A 16261-nucleotide genomic window follows, 5' to 3' on the forward strand; every position below is an offset into this window, starting at 1 on the left:
GTAAGAACACATCATGATGCCTGTTGGCCAATTTTGGCTCTCAGGTTTCAAGGACAAAAATAAATAAATAAATGAATGAATTTTGAAAAATCCTAAAATGATTTTTTTAGGTCACATCTCTGTTAGTACCATTGTTGGCAGGCTAGTCTGCTTCCTTGTATTTGTGACCACTTTTTCTCATCACTTATACCACTATATTCATACATCATCATATGGATCCATTGCTTCTCCTGCCAAGGCTTCTTTTCAGCACAGCTTTTCTATCAAGAGCACTGAAAAAACTGTGGGCTGCTGCTCACAAATACATCATGTCAGGCATTCCATCTTTCTTCTGGTATAACTAGGCTAAATATTGTTATAAATGAGCCCAAAATCCTTCTTTCATTTACTGACACGACCATGAACAACCGGAGGGCTCCAGAGTCTGTCCATCTGTAGGAGTGATGGATGTCTGTGTTGACCGGCCTGGACTTGTGGCTCTGGTAAATTAGAGCTGAACGTCCTCCTCCCTCCGTCCTCACCCTCCATATTCCTGTGTGACTGGACCCGCCCAGGAGCAGCTGCTGCTTCCTCTGCCTGTCAGCACCCCTTTTCCAAGCCTCTGTTAGTTGCATTTGTGTTTGTGTGTGAGAGATGTGGTTCACTCAGAGAGGCTGCAGAGGATCTCAGCACAGTCAAACACAGTCTTTCAAAAACAAATAACCCAAGTATGTCTGACATGAGTGGCATGCAAAAAATCTCCAATGGGCTGTACATAGAAAACACCATCAGCGTAACAGAGAGATTCTTCATCATAGATAATATTCTCATCCAAAACACGCAATGACCATAAAATGCCTTCTTAAACCTGCATAGTATAAGTATATTTTCATAATTATATTATTCAGCATGCAGTAAAAAGGGGAAAAAAAATCTACTGCATTTTATTCAGTAAGGTCCAAGATGTTCACATCGTTATCACCCACTATGATCCAGTTTCATAACCTGTTGATGCTTTAAACTTTTCAAGTCTTTTAGCAAACAGTCTACAGTAATTTACCCCTTCTTCCTATAGCAACCATTGCTGTGCAAGAGCTGTGTCCTACATTTGTGGGTCTGTTAAGAAGCCAGTGCACACCCCCACCCCACCAGTCACATTCCAGGTCCTCAGAGGGAAAACGCACAAGTCAGCAAACCCTGCTAGCTGCATGTCCCCAATTGCCCGGTGTGTCACATATCAGACAATCCCTGGATTCAGCAATACTGGAAAAGGAAACAATGGAGAACTTTCTATGGAAGCTTCAGTGCTCTGCATCCAAAGCCCAATGGACACAAGCTCTGCGTTTTACAGCGCTATTCCCCCCTCTGTAAATAAGAGAGATCTATGACAGCCATTAGATGGGCTGAAGCCTCATGAAGATTCTTATCAGCTAGTGTCAACGTCAAGTCTGTTAATCAATCAGCGAACTGTCAGCTCCAATACATGTTTTAGTGCTTCCTAATTATTGTTGCTTGAAGATGCCGCGGTTAAAATTTGAGCCACGTGCAAACTGTATTTTCATACACTTAGGCTTCATTACACGAAAAATAACTTGAGATCATCTTTGTTAAAAGAGAATAATCACCACCTGCCAGTTTCTATAATAGCTTAAAGTTTTACATCAGCACTCACACACCTCTTTCTCATGCACGGGAGACTAAACAACACAGCAATAGACAATTAGTCCCCATCTCCACTATAAGCCAGTTAAATGCATACTCTCTTTTATCTTATAATGCTTTTGAAATAGCAATATAGAACCTCTATATTGTGGTCATTTGGAACATTATTTGTCTTAATTGATTAAACTCAAATTGGATGAAAAGTGCCATAAGTGAATACTTACTTGTTGCAGTGGTGTTTCAGGTGCTTCTTATAGCCATCGTCCTGAAGCATATGCTCAGGGTTGTGCTTCCTGAGCCACTCAGCCTTGTGGATGTCAAAAGAACTAGACTGGGTTTTCATCTTTTTACCCTTTCTCCCCCGAGGAACTGGGGCAGACAAGCCTAGCAAAATAAAAAAGTGTTGTGGTTCAAATTAATTCTTACTACTTACTGATTGTAATAAAGTCAGTAAATGTCGGCTTGAATTGCTGAGACTCACCTAAGTGATTCTGCAACTCCTTTGTGCGTCCATCCTCGGTAGGGGCTATGAGGTCCCACATGAAGCTTTTGATTTTGTCATCTCCACGATAATGGACCAGGCAGTAGGCCAACAAGGCCCTGCAGATGGACTCCACATCCCACTCAGTCAACTGCTTCTTAAAACGGCCATGGTTGAGGATATCCTTCCAACGACCCCATCTGGAAACAGAATGGGAATGCCACACTTAGGAATACTCATTTGAGTATGGAAGCAGACTCTATATACAGTTTGGATAATGTTTTTTAGTGTTAAAGCAAAAATGCATATTGCTGTAATTTATAATCCTGATGGTCTTGTTTGTTTGTATGTATATGGACAAATTCAAGTGGAGATAATAGGATGTTTAATTCAATCTATTACAAATTTTTCAGGAGCCTCTTTGTTGACAAAAATTCAGGTAAGTCCTTCCAAATACCAGCTATGTTATTTAATAGTTAGTATTAGGTTAAACTTATTAAATGTATCTTACCCATAGACAAGCAAGTTCTTCTCTACTCTGAAGCACTCTGTGCGGCCATAGCTGTTCAGGCGATCGTAGTTTCGTCTGAGCTTAGGTTTGGTCTCATCGCCGTCACTCTCGCCCTCTGAAAGCTCTGCTAGCTCATCCTTGGTGGCACTAAAGGGCCTTGTCTGCTTTCTGACACGAGGAGTGTCAATGACCAGGCTGTTCTGTAGAGGGGGAAAAAATTTCATGGACTTTATGTCTTTTATGCAGTTAAAAGGGAATAGATGTCCTGTGTATGTCACATTCCAATTATCCATTTCTGTGGATATTGTATCCATTTTAGTCTGGTACTCACTCTGCCATTGACCATATCCATATCAATGTCAGCCTTTTTGGCCCACTTGTCCCAGAAATTAGGGTCATCCAGGGAGATGTCTGTACGGTTTCCAGATGCTACAAAACTGGCCTGAAAGCAGACATCAGAATCACATTAAGTTATAATCATATTTGTTTTTCCCCGTATCCCTGAGTCAGGAATGGGCACAGGTTGAGAATTTTAAATAGCCAGCGATATGCAATCTCCACACTCATGTACACAAAAGGCGATAAAGCTGATGTTAAATCATTTGTACTTAACGAGTTCTATTTATCAGATTTCTTGTTTTTTACCTTGGCAAAAGTGGATCCTCGTCCCTCAGACTCAATGGTAATGGTCTTTGTCCTGCGCTGCAGGATCTGGTCAATGTCCTCCTCACAGAATTTGGCCCCTTCATCCTCCTCATCCATGATTGCCCCGTAGGCCCCACGTCGCAACAGATCTTCAATCGCCTTTTTGGACAGCTGCTGCTGCACAGCCTGTAAGGTAAAGAAAAAAAAATCACATTAAAGTCATGAAACTATAACACTGTTATAATTACATGATAATAGACCTGAAGTCTACAAAATAGACTTCAGGTGTGAAATGGAACCACAGGAGGAATGGCACTACATAATGCATGAGTTGATCAAATCTCCAGTTGACAGAAATAGCACACTAAATGCAGGCACACAGATAGAGCGACAAAAAGCGTGCCGAATTATTAAAATCACAAAATTAGCAGCTATATATCCAACCCCAGCATTTGTTTAGTATGCAGATATGTTCAGTCAAACCAGATGTAGAAAACTGCTAATACATCCTCCTTACTGTTCATATAACTCCCAGGGGACACAAACTGCAGCTAAGCATCCACCTACACACCTCACAGTGTTGACACACTCCCTCACAAACAGATTAGACTAACAGGATCGGTTACACTTCAAGTGGAAATTTTAAGAGTGACCTTCACGTTTTAGTTTTTAGTTTTTTGTTGGCTTGACAAGAAAAAATTGGCTTAGTGTCATTTCACATTTGCTACAGTGTCCTCCTAATGTAATTCAGTATCCCGGGTATGTATGTCAAAACTTTTATGTTACTGGAATGGCAGCTGAAAGAAATGCAGCATTGATCTCTTGTCTTTTATAAATGTAATAATTTTCAGGAGATCATTAACTTGTTTCATATCCAGCTTTTCAGAGTTTAAGATGGCAAAGCTGGAGAAGAGAGTGGACGGTGTACTGTTCGTTAACAATAAACAGAACACTTCGATCAAAAAACAAAAAACATGTTATTATAATTTATTTGCATCTCCCCATATGAGGCATTAGTCATTGGCGCTGGGGCTCGTGTAATTCTGCAAGATGGTTTCTAATTTACAAGATTTCAAGATTTAACTACTCATTTCTATTCCAGACCGTATGGACAATTCTCAAACTTACCCCTCCCCCAGTGCCTCCTCCCAGGCTGTTATCTCGGCCACTCATGCTCTGCAACACTGCTTTATCCAAACCCAACTTGAGGCTGGCGCGATCAAACATTTCTCGCTCATATGAGTTCCTGGTGATCAAACGGTACACCTTCACTGCCTTGTTCTGACCGATGCGATGGCAGCGAGCCTGGGCCTGTAAAGTATACAAAAACTGAGGAAACTGCACCGAGCATATAATTTGTTTTAATATCTACACATTGGTTTGACAGACTGCTCTTCTTAAATGACTCATTAAAATGAGATTCAACAAATAACATGTAAGTTGTTTGTGGAATGACTGAGCATTCACAACATGTACTTTTTACTAGACACAGTGTAATGCACTTCCCATGGTGGCTAGTTTTGCTGCCTATTAATTGCACGAGCAGATCTCAGATAACTGTTAGTATGCCACTTTCTCGAAACAGCAATAAAACAAAGTCTACAGCATTTCGCTGAACCCACTGCTGAGTCCTACCTGCAGGTCGTTTTGTGGGTTCCAGTCAGAGTCGAAGATGATGCAGGTGTCTGCTGCTGTGAGGTTGATTCCCAGCCCACCAGCTCTTGTACACAGAAGGAAAACAAAGCGATCTGAGTCAGGCTTACTGAAGCGGTCGATGGCAGCCTGTCGCAGATTTCCACGAACCCGTCCATCAATACGCTCGTACAGATACCTGCAACATAAATGAAATAAATATGATGAATGTTTGTACAATACCTTTTTAAATAGTTTATTCTGAGTTCTTGTACATGGGATCCAGGTATAGTGCTTATCTAATCAAACACCAAAATGTGGGCGTTATTCTTTGACAGCCATATTAATTTATCCATACTCAAAACAAGACCACAGTACTTATGGTCTTCACACTATCAAGTATTCTTGTTTTGTTTTGTATTCCCTTTTTCTTAACCCGAGAAATATAAAACTATTTCTACAAGAGGTGAGTATGCTCTTTCATCCTCGAGTCCACAATCATCCCCTCCTACAATCCTACCCCTTGCTCTTCCTGGGGTTATCCACTTCCACTCAAGAGAAACCTCAGAATCTCCCACTTGTCTAATGTGATGGAGCCCTGAGGGCTTTTGTAACCTACTGCTGAACCCTGTCTGAGGTCTGTGTTGCACAGCACCTCACATGTTTACAATAGCTTGAGGTTTGTTCTAGCTTCTGGTGGGCAGCCAGCAGAAAGAAAGAAGAGAAAGAGAAAGGAAGAGCTAGAACAGGACAGTGAAGGGCTTTAGCTGGAACTTAGTTTGTACACATTAGCTTTATATCTTTGATGAAAGAGAAAAAAAAATAATTCACGTATACTGATTGAAATAGCTCCGTGTATTGCACTCTGAAATTTAAACCTAAAACCCTGTGATGGAACTGAGACATTATCAAGTTACAAATGCTAAAGAGAAGATTAAAATAGCAGGCTGTCGTGTAAAGTGCCTGGCAGTTTGGTGTGATAATTTGACATCTCTTTGAACATAAAGGAAATTAGAAATTTAAACAATGCAGGTAGAAAGGAACATTTAAAACTACTACTAAGTGTACAACTAAAACCTTGTTTGGTTGTGTACAACAGATATGGTGCTTCCTTACTATCAGACTGGATAGAACGAGGTCAAAGGTAAGCGAGTAAGGGTGATATCACATTTGAACTGCAGGACTACAGTTTGTCTAGTTACATCCTGTTACCTTCTCTGAATGAGGTAGTCTTCCAAGATGTCCAGACAGCGGACCATTTGGGAGAAGATGAGCACCTTGTGCCCTCCTGCCTTCATTTTAGGCAGCAATTTGTCAATGAGGACGAGCTTCCCAGCAGACTGCACCATAGCCTGCAGGTGAAAGTCTAGGGCAGTAGGGCTGTGCACTTCCCTGAAGTCTTCTAGGATCTTTTCCTCTGCTCCTGTCATAGCAAAGACATGGGCGCATTAAAAAAAAGTATTGTCAAAATTAATTATTTTATTTAAAGCCGGATTTCGATTCAATGACTGATATTTAAGAGCATAATTATATGAGAAACAATGGTACTTGTGTACCATAAAAAAGCAGATTACAGAAAGAAAGTAAATTGGCTAAATTTGGCTGTTAGCTCTAGAAGGTGAGAACAAAAGCTGTTAGTTTGCAGTTATTACAGAACTTCTTTATTTAAGCTTTCAGCGCTGTCCTACCTTTGATTAGGTAGGGGTGGTTGCAACACTTTCTTAGCTCCATCATAGTGTTGACCAGGTTGGGCATATTTGCCGGGCCAGCTCCTTTAGCCAGGAAAGAAAAATTCTTCTCTAGGATGGCACGGTAGTATTTCTTCTGAATGTTGGTGAGCTCAACTTCAATGATGGTTTCCTCTTTCGGAGCCAACTTCTTCTCCACATCTTCTTTCAAACGACGCAGCATCATAGGCTTCAGGATACCCTGAAGCTTTTGCACCTGTGGGTCACAGAGACAGTTTGAACTCACCTTTGGCAGCTGCTTCTATGCTGCACTTGTTTGGGGTCTAAAAATTGTATGTTTGAAAAGGATACAACTGTAGCTGTGTTGGGTTATAACGAACAGTATTATCCAAGTCATCAAATTTCCATTTTCAAATTTAGATTTATTGCATTTAATAAGTGTATTTTAAAAGTTACAGAGCAGCAAAAAATGAAGAAATTCAATTTCTGTTCCATATCATAGACAGACACGTATCATTACACATGGAAATGTGTATTTCACAAGTATAGCGGGTGATGCAAAGAACCACTAAAAGTAGATAACATACATTATGTAAATAATCACTGGCTAGAAGTGTAACTCGGTGTTAGCTCAGCAGTTGACTGCAAAATTATTTTCATTTCCAGCTACTGTTAAGAAATGCCACAGTGGGGAAACTATTTGCATCATTTGGTGTTAAGCGCAACCATAGTAACACATACAATTTCATTCTTAAAGCAGAAGTCGCTGAAGAGTAAAGCTGATCCAAGCACAGTATTTTATATTACAGAGTCACCTTCTACATATTATCATTATTATTGTAGCTTGCCAAAGAGGTATAATCTAGGCCATCTCATATGTATGTCTAGTAATTTTTCCTTCATCTTATGAAGACCTACATCTCACAAATCATGAATTTGTGCTGTAGTGCAGCATCACGGTGTAGATACTATTAGACTCCAAGGACTGGGCCAGCTTTACAAAGTGCTTTTTTTATTACACACCCTGTGCAGGACTTCATTTAATATCAGTTATGCTGTGTGGAGAAAATAAGTCTCCTAACAGCACCAGCAGCTTTTACTATGAAAAGAATTACACATTTCTAAATTTAGTTCCATGTGTTGAACACTGGCTGCTCCACACTTCCACACTCCTGACATTGAGATGTTTTCAGCAGCCTTCCATTGAACACCTCTTTGGTAACACTGACTAAAAATGAAATGCCAAACAGCTGTATGTAGTAGGAAATGCGAAACTGTCACATAGTCCAGCACTGAGCAGTGCAATACCTGTTATCAATTGTTATTATTCATCATGTGTTGGATGTGTGCGTTTTATGACTGTGCCCTAGTTAGAATAGGCTCCAGTTCAACAGTATCTTCACTGATGAGCAGTGTGTTTGAAATTTGGCTGCCCATTCATAAAAAAATACTGAAACCAACACTGAAAAGAAAGATCTCTTTTAGATTCTGCAAATATTAAGGTGCTGTGTGGAGCCATAAAAGCACAACAACACAACACACATTGATGCAGTTTTTCTCTAAGGTGTATTTTTGTCATGGAGAATAAAACTCTTGAGACAGAATGTGCACATATCTAAGCTCACCTGCTCTTCAGTCTTAAGGTCTCCAAACTCCTGCATGAAGGTGTTTTCAGAAGGGAAGCGTGCCGGCTCCAGAAAGTGAAGCAGGCTGAAGAGCTCTTCCACTGTATTCTGGAGAGGAGTACCTGTCAGCAGGACCTTGTGTTCCTTGAAGAGGACAAGAGTTTAAATGTAAAGTGAAAATTGCTTCAATTGGTATTTCTGAATAAAATTCGGACAATGTGTAATAATTTTCTCTAAGCTCATGATTTATCTACCAGGTTCATGAGCTTGAATCCCTCTAGCAGCTTGCAGTTCTTGTTCTTGAGACGATGGGCCTCATCAATAATAACGCAGCGCCACTCTATGGCATTGAGTTCGGGACAGCCTCCAAGAATCATCTCAAATGTGGTAATAACAGCCTGAAACCTGTAGGCACCACGTATGATACGACCCTGAAGACAAAAAGGGGAGAAGTGTACATATTTCATCTGTTTAGTTAAAATATCGTATTTTATTAGCTGAAGTATGCTCAATGTGTTATGTGATTAAAACAATGTTGTTTTCTATTTACACAAGCACTGAATCTGAAAAAAAATGTACTGGAAAAAGTGCTATAAACAGATGCACATGAAAGGTACATAGTTCTTCTGACAAAGCTTGTCCTTTTCTGTGTTGACATTAGAAACCTACATATTTGCAACCTTTTTAGCTGTTGACAGCAAACACAGGGTTTCCTTTATTTAGACTTCTCAAACATCAAAAAACATACATTATGGTTAGGAGGCTATCTACAGCATATCCAGTACACAAGCACCTGCCAGTGAGTATTTATTATTTGTTTATTTGTTTGTTTGTCTGGGGAAGCGTTGCTTTCCCCCGCCCCTCCATTTGTATCCATTGCCTTGACAACAGTCCTCAAGGGATACTCAGTTATCCAGTAACCCCCTCCCACAGCCAGCCAGCCAGCCAACAGGCTGCTGTTGAGGAGTCAGCCACTCTGATATGCCTGAGCAGCGATGACAGAGATCTCCCCGTGGGGGCTGCTATGACATCACAGGCTGCCTGGGAGACAGGCTGGTGGCGGCTCCACTCTGTTCTCCTCTCGCCTTAGATTCCTCCTACGTTTCGTCAGAATACTAAAAGGTCCTAACTGCCTGCTGTGACACATCACATGGCCTGCCAACCACATAAAGCTTCTGTTCAAGGCTCACTAACTACCTAGCAGCCTACATATTGTCAGGCACGGGCCCTATTTGGATTCTTGCTATATGCATATCTTAGTATTATAAACCAGATATTTGTTGAAACGCTATCTCTCTCTGAGCAAACCCAAGCTGTTTATAGATTTATATTTTATACAGGCTGACAAAAATCAATACAGCTACAAAGTGATACCTTTTCAAGCGATTCTGAACACAGCCTTGACACAAACCTTACAAACAACTTGCACCAAGCACAGAAATCCACTGTGCTTGAACTGTTGTTTGTTCCTGTCTTACAGCAGATGAGTTTTCCTTGAAAAACATGGTGTTAAATGAGGTTGCTGCACTAGCTATAGGACTGTAAAGGGTAACTGGCGTTTGTGTTGCACACACAATCACGGTTTTCCTGGCTTTTCAATATCCGACTCCTATTGTTATAAGAAGGCCTCCTGCTTTGAAACCTATCATTACACTACTCATAGGATTTCATGTTACTGACACAGTGCTGCTGTTTTTTAAAAAGCACTGTGATTACTTTAATCTAAGTGAATCACAGCCTTTCACTCTTAAAAGGTAAGCACAGCAGAATTGAGTTCTGCTTGCCTGTTTTTAAAAAGGAAAAATTAGGTATATATATTAAAATGAACTAAAAGACCTCCAAATCCTTACATTTCTCTATGTGGTTGGTAAGAGAAACAAGCTGGGAGTACCCCTGTGCATCCAGAGCTGATTCCTTTATAGGTCCTTAAGTCTTCTCATAGCCAAAAACAGCCAGCGTGGTGATATACAATCATATTACGGTACCTACTACACATTGGCCAAAACTATATGAAAGGATGCAAGTAATACATAGCACATTTCAGCTTCTTAAAGGGCTCCTTTCTATATTATTCTCTTGATTGTGTGACAGAATAACACTGGTACTTGTAAAATAAGAACTACTGTACTCAAGAGCAATAATTGTGAATTCTTGTGTTGAATCTGCTGTACTCATTTTAAAATGTATTATTTTCTGCACTTGATATATTCATTTACCTGTGCATCCCTGAAATACATCTCATACTGCTGGAGCATCTGCCTGCTGACCATGCTTCCATGGTAAACGATGACATTGAGGTGGGTCCAGGTACGGAACTCCCGCTCCCAGTTGGTGATGGTGGAGAGTGGGGCAATTATGAGAAAGGGCGCTTGGATTCCAACGCGATGGATTTCTTCTAGGAAAGTGATGGACTGTATTGTTTTCCCTAGGCCCATCTCATCTGCCAGGATGCAGTTCCGTCTTAGAAAAGAAAACACAGTGGATTTAGGACAAAAAGAAAGCAGGAGAAAATAAATTCCTTGCTTTGTACAAAAAGTAAAGTAGGTGTGTGGGGGGGTGCAAATGTTTTGAATCTAAGTACTGTATGCAATTTTATCACAAACACAGCGTGGTGTATATTATGAGAAATTCTTCTCTTCTAACAATATACAAAATGTGTACAGATGGCCAGGGGAATAGGTGAAAAGAGGAAGAGCAAGAAAATGAAAGGAAAATGCAGAACTCCGGTGACAATAAAAAACAAACAAAAAAAACAAACAAAAAACAGTGAAAACAAGATAATCAGCAGTAATAATAGTCCCAAGATATCATACAGCACACAATGGTAAATGCAACTGCCTCTGCTGCGTGGTGTACTCCAGCTAACCATTTATTCAGCTGTCCAGTGGGTGGGGGTATTATGTCTTGATGCTAATTGCAACGTGCAGATATTCCCACTGGCCTCTTAAGCAGCTCTCTACTTTTGATGAATCTCTCTGCGTAGGCATACACAAACTCCTGCATGCTCACACATAACAAAACCAATTCCCAGGGTTAATGCAAGCGCACTGACACTGTGTTCAGCAGATGTACTGTGCAGCACATCTTTTGAGATTGTAGGCGAAGAAAAGCAAATGTCGCAACAGTATGCACCTTGACAGGAAATTTGACTACCCTCACAGGCCTAAACAAATAATGTGAATACAGAAAAACACAAGATGGTCCCACACACGCAGGATTCAAAGCAAGATAAATCATTCATTATTTATTATCTGCAATGCCAATACACCCAAAAGACCTCTTCTTGAAACACAAAATGTATGTAAAATAAATCAAAATATACTACAGTATCCTGAACTGATGGACGTTTCTGTTATTAATCCAATTTGCACTGATACAAATAGAGCAAAGAAAACAACAAACAAACCTCTTTGTACAACGCTAAACAGATTAGCAACACTACATATTATCCCCAAAAGAGACCACAGAATTGGATAAGCACATCTCTGAAGTATAAAAAACAAAATATTATTACCTTTATGAAATTAGGGCACATTACATAACCACTGCAATTTGTGATGTGTATGAAATTATATGCCTTTATTTTTATAAAACAATGGTTCCATAATTAAATTTGATCTCACTTAAATTAAAAAGAAGCGTGTGTGGGGGGGCTCTGTGCAACGCGTCATACAGTTGACTGCTTTTGGTTTGAATCATATCTATGAAATAGACTCCAATTTGTTCATGTAAATGGAGAGTCCTCTTCAAACACCATAGGTTAATTATGGAGTTCCACAGAGTCACGTGCTAGGGTCAATTCCTTTTACATTATATATGCTTCCCTTAGGCAATATCATGTATCATAGCATACATTTTTATTGCTTTGCAGGTAATACCCAACATTATCCATTAAGCAAGATAGCACACACCAATTAGTTAAACTGCAGGAATGCCTTAAAGACTTAAAGACCTGGATGATTTTCAAATTTTCTGCTTCTAAATTCAGATAAAACTGAGGTTATTGTACTCGCCCCAAAAATCTTAGAAACGTGTTATCTAACCAAATGCTTACTCTGGATGTCATTACCTTGGCCTCCAGTAACACTGTGAAGAATCTTGGAGCCATTTTTGACCATTTAATGTGCATAACAAACAATACGTAGGAGTACTTTATTATATTTGTGCACTCTCTCTAAAATTGGAAATACCCTGTTTCAGAGTGATGCTGAAAAACTAGTTCATGCATTTATTACTTCTAGACTGGACTATTGTAATTCAGTATTAGTAGGCCCTCCTAAAACTCCTTGAAAAGCCTTCAGCTGATCCAAAATGCTACAGCAAGAATATTAACAGGGACTTGGAAAAGAGAGCATATTTCGCTCATGTTGGCTTGGATCTTGTTAAATCATGTCAAATCTTATCAAACAGGTTTCTTTAACACGGCAATGACTTCAATGGAATGAAATGCTCTCCAGGTTTTCTATTGGGCTGTGATATTGCAACCCAATAGAGCATCTCTGGGGTGTGGCTGAGTGGGAGATTAACATCATGGATATCCAGCTGACAACTACAAAAACTACATGATGGCATAATTTCTGTACTGTGATACCAGTTAAAAGCTATTTGGGTTTTTCACAATAGCTGCAGATTTTTTACAGGTATGCATACTCACAGTGCTTAAAACTAACCTGTTGTACCAGTTGAAAAGAAGCCAGTTGACTCCTTCTAGCTGGTAGTCCCTGAGGCTGTTGCCATTCCTGTATTGCCTCGATTGTTCCCTCTTCTTCCACAGATTGGCAGGAGGACGCTCCTAAGTGACATATATGGCAGATTGGAAGTTAACTTTACATTTTTGATGAACACTTTTCCATAGAACGTAAATATTACAAATGCATGACACAATTTCTTATACATAATGTTAGCATTATGACCGTACAATTGACTGGCACCCCATCCAGGGTGTACTATAGCCGAGATAGGCTAAAGGATCTGTAACTTATACAATAGTAAATTGGATGTGGAGCTAGCATTAGTGTTCATAAGCAAAATGTTGGTTATTCAAGCAAACTGGAGAATGACATTGGTTTAGAATATATAAAAAATAAGGAAATCCAGCAGTGTGACATACATGCAATATAAAAACAAAATCTCCAGCACGCCAACCTTTCTGCATCTGCAAACCTATATGGTAACATTGCACGCAAAAAGATATACACACAGGTGTAGAGGTGTAAAAACTGACCTATTGTTACAACCACAGGTATGCAAAGTGTGAACTATTGTAGTGGACAGGGAAATAAAAGACGAAAGATAACCTGAAACAAAAACTGTCAGCCTTCATAGTACAAGTTACACGACTGATCTCTGTGTAGTCTAGTTATAAATACAACAGTTTGTTTCTCAATAAAGGGGAACTATAGAGTATGATAAAAAACAAAAACAAAAAAACATTGTTCTCTTTGAAGATTCGTCTATTTCGTTTCTCCTAATTTTGACTTCCGTCTGTTCAGTACGTCTTGTGAATCTTCAATAGAAAATGTTTTCCTAGTTTTACCTTTCCAATAAAAACATCATTCACTGATGTTGAAGTGACTGACAGCAGGGGTTTGTCTTTCAAGCTCGCTCATACCCCTGTGTGAGTGTTGTCTTATTTAGATCACTGTAATATGTGTGTACACGCACACGCGCAAGAGTGATAAAGAAACATGGAAATACAGCGATAACTGAAGAAGGCTGGCAGGCACAACTTACCACCCTGCGTGAGTCTGGCTTGGCTGCCTGCAGCTGCTCAAACTCCTCAATCTTGCTCTGATCTACATCGTCCTTCAGCTCCCAGGTGCTGTCTTCATAAGGCAGAGAGCACCACTTCACCAGGTAGTACACCACTTCCTGTAACAAGCAGAGGAGGATTAGCACTGAAAAAGACTAGAGTGAGGCCAAGCTTTGCTTTTACAATATTAACAAAGGCTGCAAGGAAGCCCATTAGGATGGCCTTGGGCATTTCTGAGATACAAAGACATTGCTAGAGTGGAGAATCTTTTGAAAGGAACAAAACCAAGAAAACCGTTCAGGAACTTACACAAATACAGAACTCACGTATGTGATGAAATGAAAAAGGATTCGCTTACCTCTCTTGTATCTTTGTCCTCGCAATATGACACCTCCAGCACTCTATCTACTTCTACATAGTCAGGGTTAAATGGCTCCTCTTCCATCTGAGCGAGACAGAAGGAAAACACAAAAGGAAATGAAAAAGATTAAATAAAGGGAATAAACCAAAGTGCCCACTCACCATCTGGAAACTGAGATAAACATTATATTGTATCAAATGAGTGAGTAAAGAGACTCAAATATATGCACGCAGATGTGTACTGAACGTGCAGTTGCATCCTAAAAGACACACCAAATTGTGGAGACACGCACACCCACTTATAGAAATGTCCTCGACAAAAAGACCCCCCCCCCAAAAAATAAATAAAAATAAATAAATAATAACCAAATATTTGTGTCGACACAGGTAGTACAGTACGTCCCCAGACACAAACCAGTCGCACATCCTTACATCTGCAAAGAAGAGTGCCCTCTGTGCCTGTTTCATCTTGAAGCGTTTGATCTTCTGCTGAATCCTCTTGTCCTTCTCCAGCTGCTGTTCTGTGGCCCACTCACAGTGTAGGTAGGAGCTGACACACACACACACACACACACACACACACACACACACACACACACAAGATCAGTAAGGTAAGGGACTCTTGCAATCACCTAAACAGCATCTGGGGGAATTGCTGAGGCCAGCAGGTGTGATCACAGATTGCAGATGTGGTCACAGTATCCACTGGCATGCTGTTCTCAGTCATATTTGTTTAGAAATATTAAAGTGTTTTCACATTCATATTTCCATCCTCGTTATCATTTGGCTGTGAAATGATGGATGTGATCTGGCTGATGACAGATTATCTGCCACACACAAAAAAAAATTCTGGGAAGCTGAGTATGACACTTAAATCTTAATTTCCAAAACATTAAAACTGATAATTTGGTGTGTGAATACGCTAGAATTTGTATTCTTCTTTATTAACAGAAAAAACAGTCATCATAACATTGAGGACACGACAATACTAAAAGTTGTCCCATGCATGCCTGTGATGTACTGACATTTGAAATGTCAAAAGTTCTTAATTACATCCTCTAGCTTTCATGTTGCCTCTGTCTCTATAGATATATCTATAGACAAAAACATATTTGCCACTAACCACCCAGAAACTACATATGAATAACTTACTAGTTTTTGTATTTTACAAAAAACTCTTCCACCTCAATGACCACTCCTGGAGAGACCTAAAGAAAAAGAATGCAAAAACATAACAATGAGAAGCAATGCTTTCATTTAGTTTTAGTGCTATAATAAGGGGGGAAAAAAAACATAATACAACAATACAACTCAATACATAGTCCCAAAAATCTATTAAGCTAAAAATTTGCAAGAGAAGCTTTTATCACAACTGTGCAATGGTTAAAAAATAAGGCAAAACAACAAATTAAATATTTACCTCCTTCTTAGCAATACGAGAAGACATGATTTTGTCAACAACAGCAGCATCCTCTTCACTGGGATTCTCCTAGAGAGAACATGATATGGTTAATGTCAACTGATAAATTCATAACAGTCACCCCAGAGCATTAAGTTGCATAAATGTCTTCATAATATGATAACAAAAACAAACACCAGATGCTCTCTTACGCTTTACACATCATAAATTCCTTTGTCAAATTTGTGATTCTGCATTACATAAAAATATCCCAGAACTGAAAAAAACAGTTTTAGACAACAGAAATTAGAGGACAACTAATTTTATTTTTAAGCATTAAAATGTTTCTGTGGCCCTTTCTAACTTCTGTGCTGTTGCATCTAAATCATAAAAAAAGGACAGTGAATATTATCCTTCTTCTTTTTAAAAGCCTTACTGCAGGGGTCCTGGTTTGTACGTCACAGTGTGTTGTTGAAAAGAACAGGCTATTCAGCAGAGCAAGCAGTCCTATTGTTTTTTGTTTCGTT

The 16261-nt window shown here is 39.6% G+C and overlaps 1 protein-coding gene across 5 annotated transcripts in view; it reads right to left on the minus strand.

Annotated features, from left to right (window-relative positions):
• chd9 (chromodomain helicase DNA binding protein 9) overlaps positions 1 to 16261 on the minus strand; it is a 72540-nt gene that overhangs the window by 12955 nt on the left and 43324 nt on the right. For all 5 annotated transcript variants that reach the window (XM_086263371.1, XM_086263207.1, XM_086263291.1 and 2 more), the window contains 18 exons: positions 15756 to 15824; positions 15488 to 15543; positions 14768 to 14885; positions 14334 to 14420; positions 13957 to 14094; positions 12894 to 13015; positions 10440 to 10683; positions 8478 to 8654; positions 8224 to 8367; positions 6599 to 6854; positions 6123 to 6333; positions 4914 to 5109; positions 4407 to 4589; positions 3279 to 3464; positions 2965 to 3075; positions 2634 to 2833; positions 2123 to 2322; positions 1866 to 2025 (listed from right to left, as the gene is read on the minus strand). In XM_086263371.1, the coding sequence (XP_086119497.1) occupies positions 1866 to 2025; positions 2123 to 2322; positions 2634 to 2833; positions 2965 to 3075; positions 3279 to 3464; positions 4407 to 4589; positions 4914 to 5109; positions 6123 to 6333; positions 6599 to 6854; positions 8224 to 8367; positions 8478 to 8654; positions 10440 to 10683; positions 12894 to 13015; positions 13957 to 14094; positions 14334 to 14420; positions 14768 to 14885; positions 15488 to 15543; positions 15756 to 15824 (2858 nt within the window). The remainder of the gene's footprint in view (positions 1 to 1865; positions 2026 to 2122; positions 2323 to 2633; positions 2834 to 2964; positions 3076 to 3278; positions 3465 to 4406; positions 4590 to 4913; positions 5110 to 6122; positions 6334 to 6598; positions 6855 to 8223; positions 8368 to 8477; positions 8655 to 10439; positions 10684 to 12893; positions 13016 to 13956; positions 14095 to 14333; positions 14421 to 14767; positions 14886 to 15487; positions 15544 to 15755; positions 15825 to 16261) is intronic.

The sequence above is a fragment of the Aulonocara sp. 'chitande type north' Nkhata Bay genome, linkage group LG1, assembly GCF_057382095.1.
Source record: "Aulonocara sp. 'chitande type north' Nkhata Bay isolate Kocher_YH1m ecotype deep benthic linkage group LG1, A_spYH_male_GT1.1, whole genome shotgun sequence".
Classification (NCBI taxonomy): Eukaryota; Metazoa; Chordata; class Actinopteri; order Cichliformes; family Cichlidae; genus Aulonocara; species Aulonocara sp. 'chitande type north' Nkhata Bay.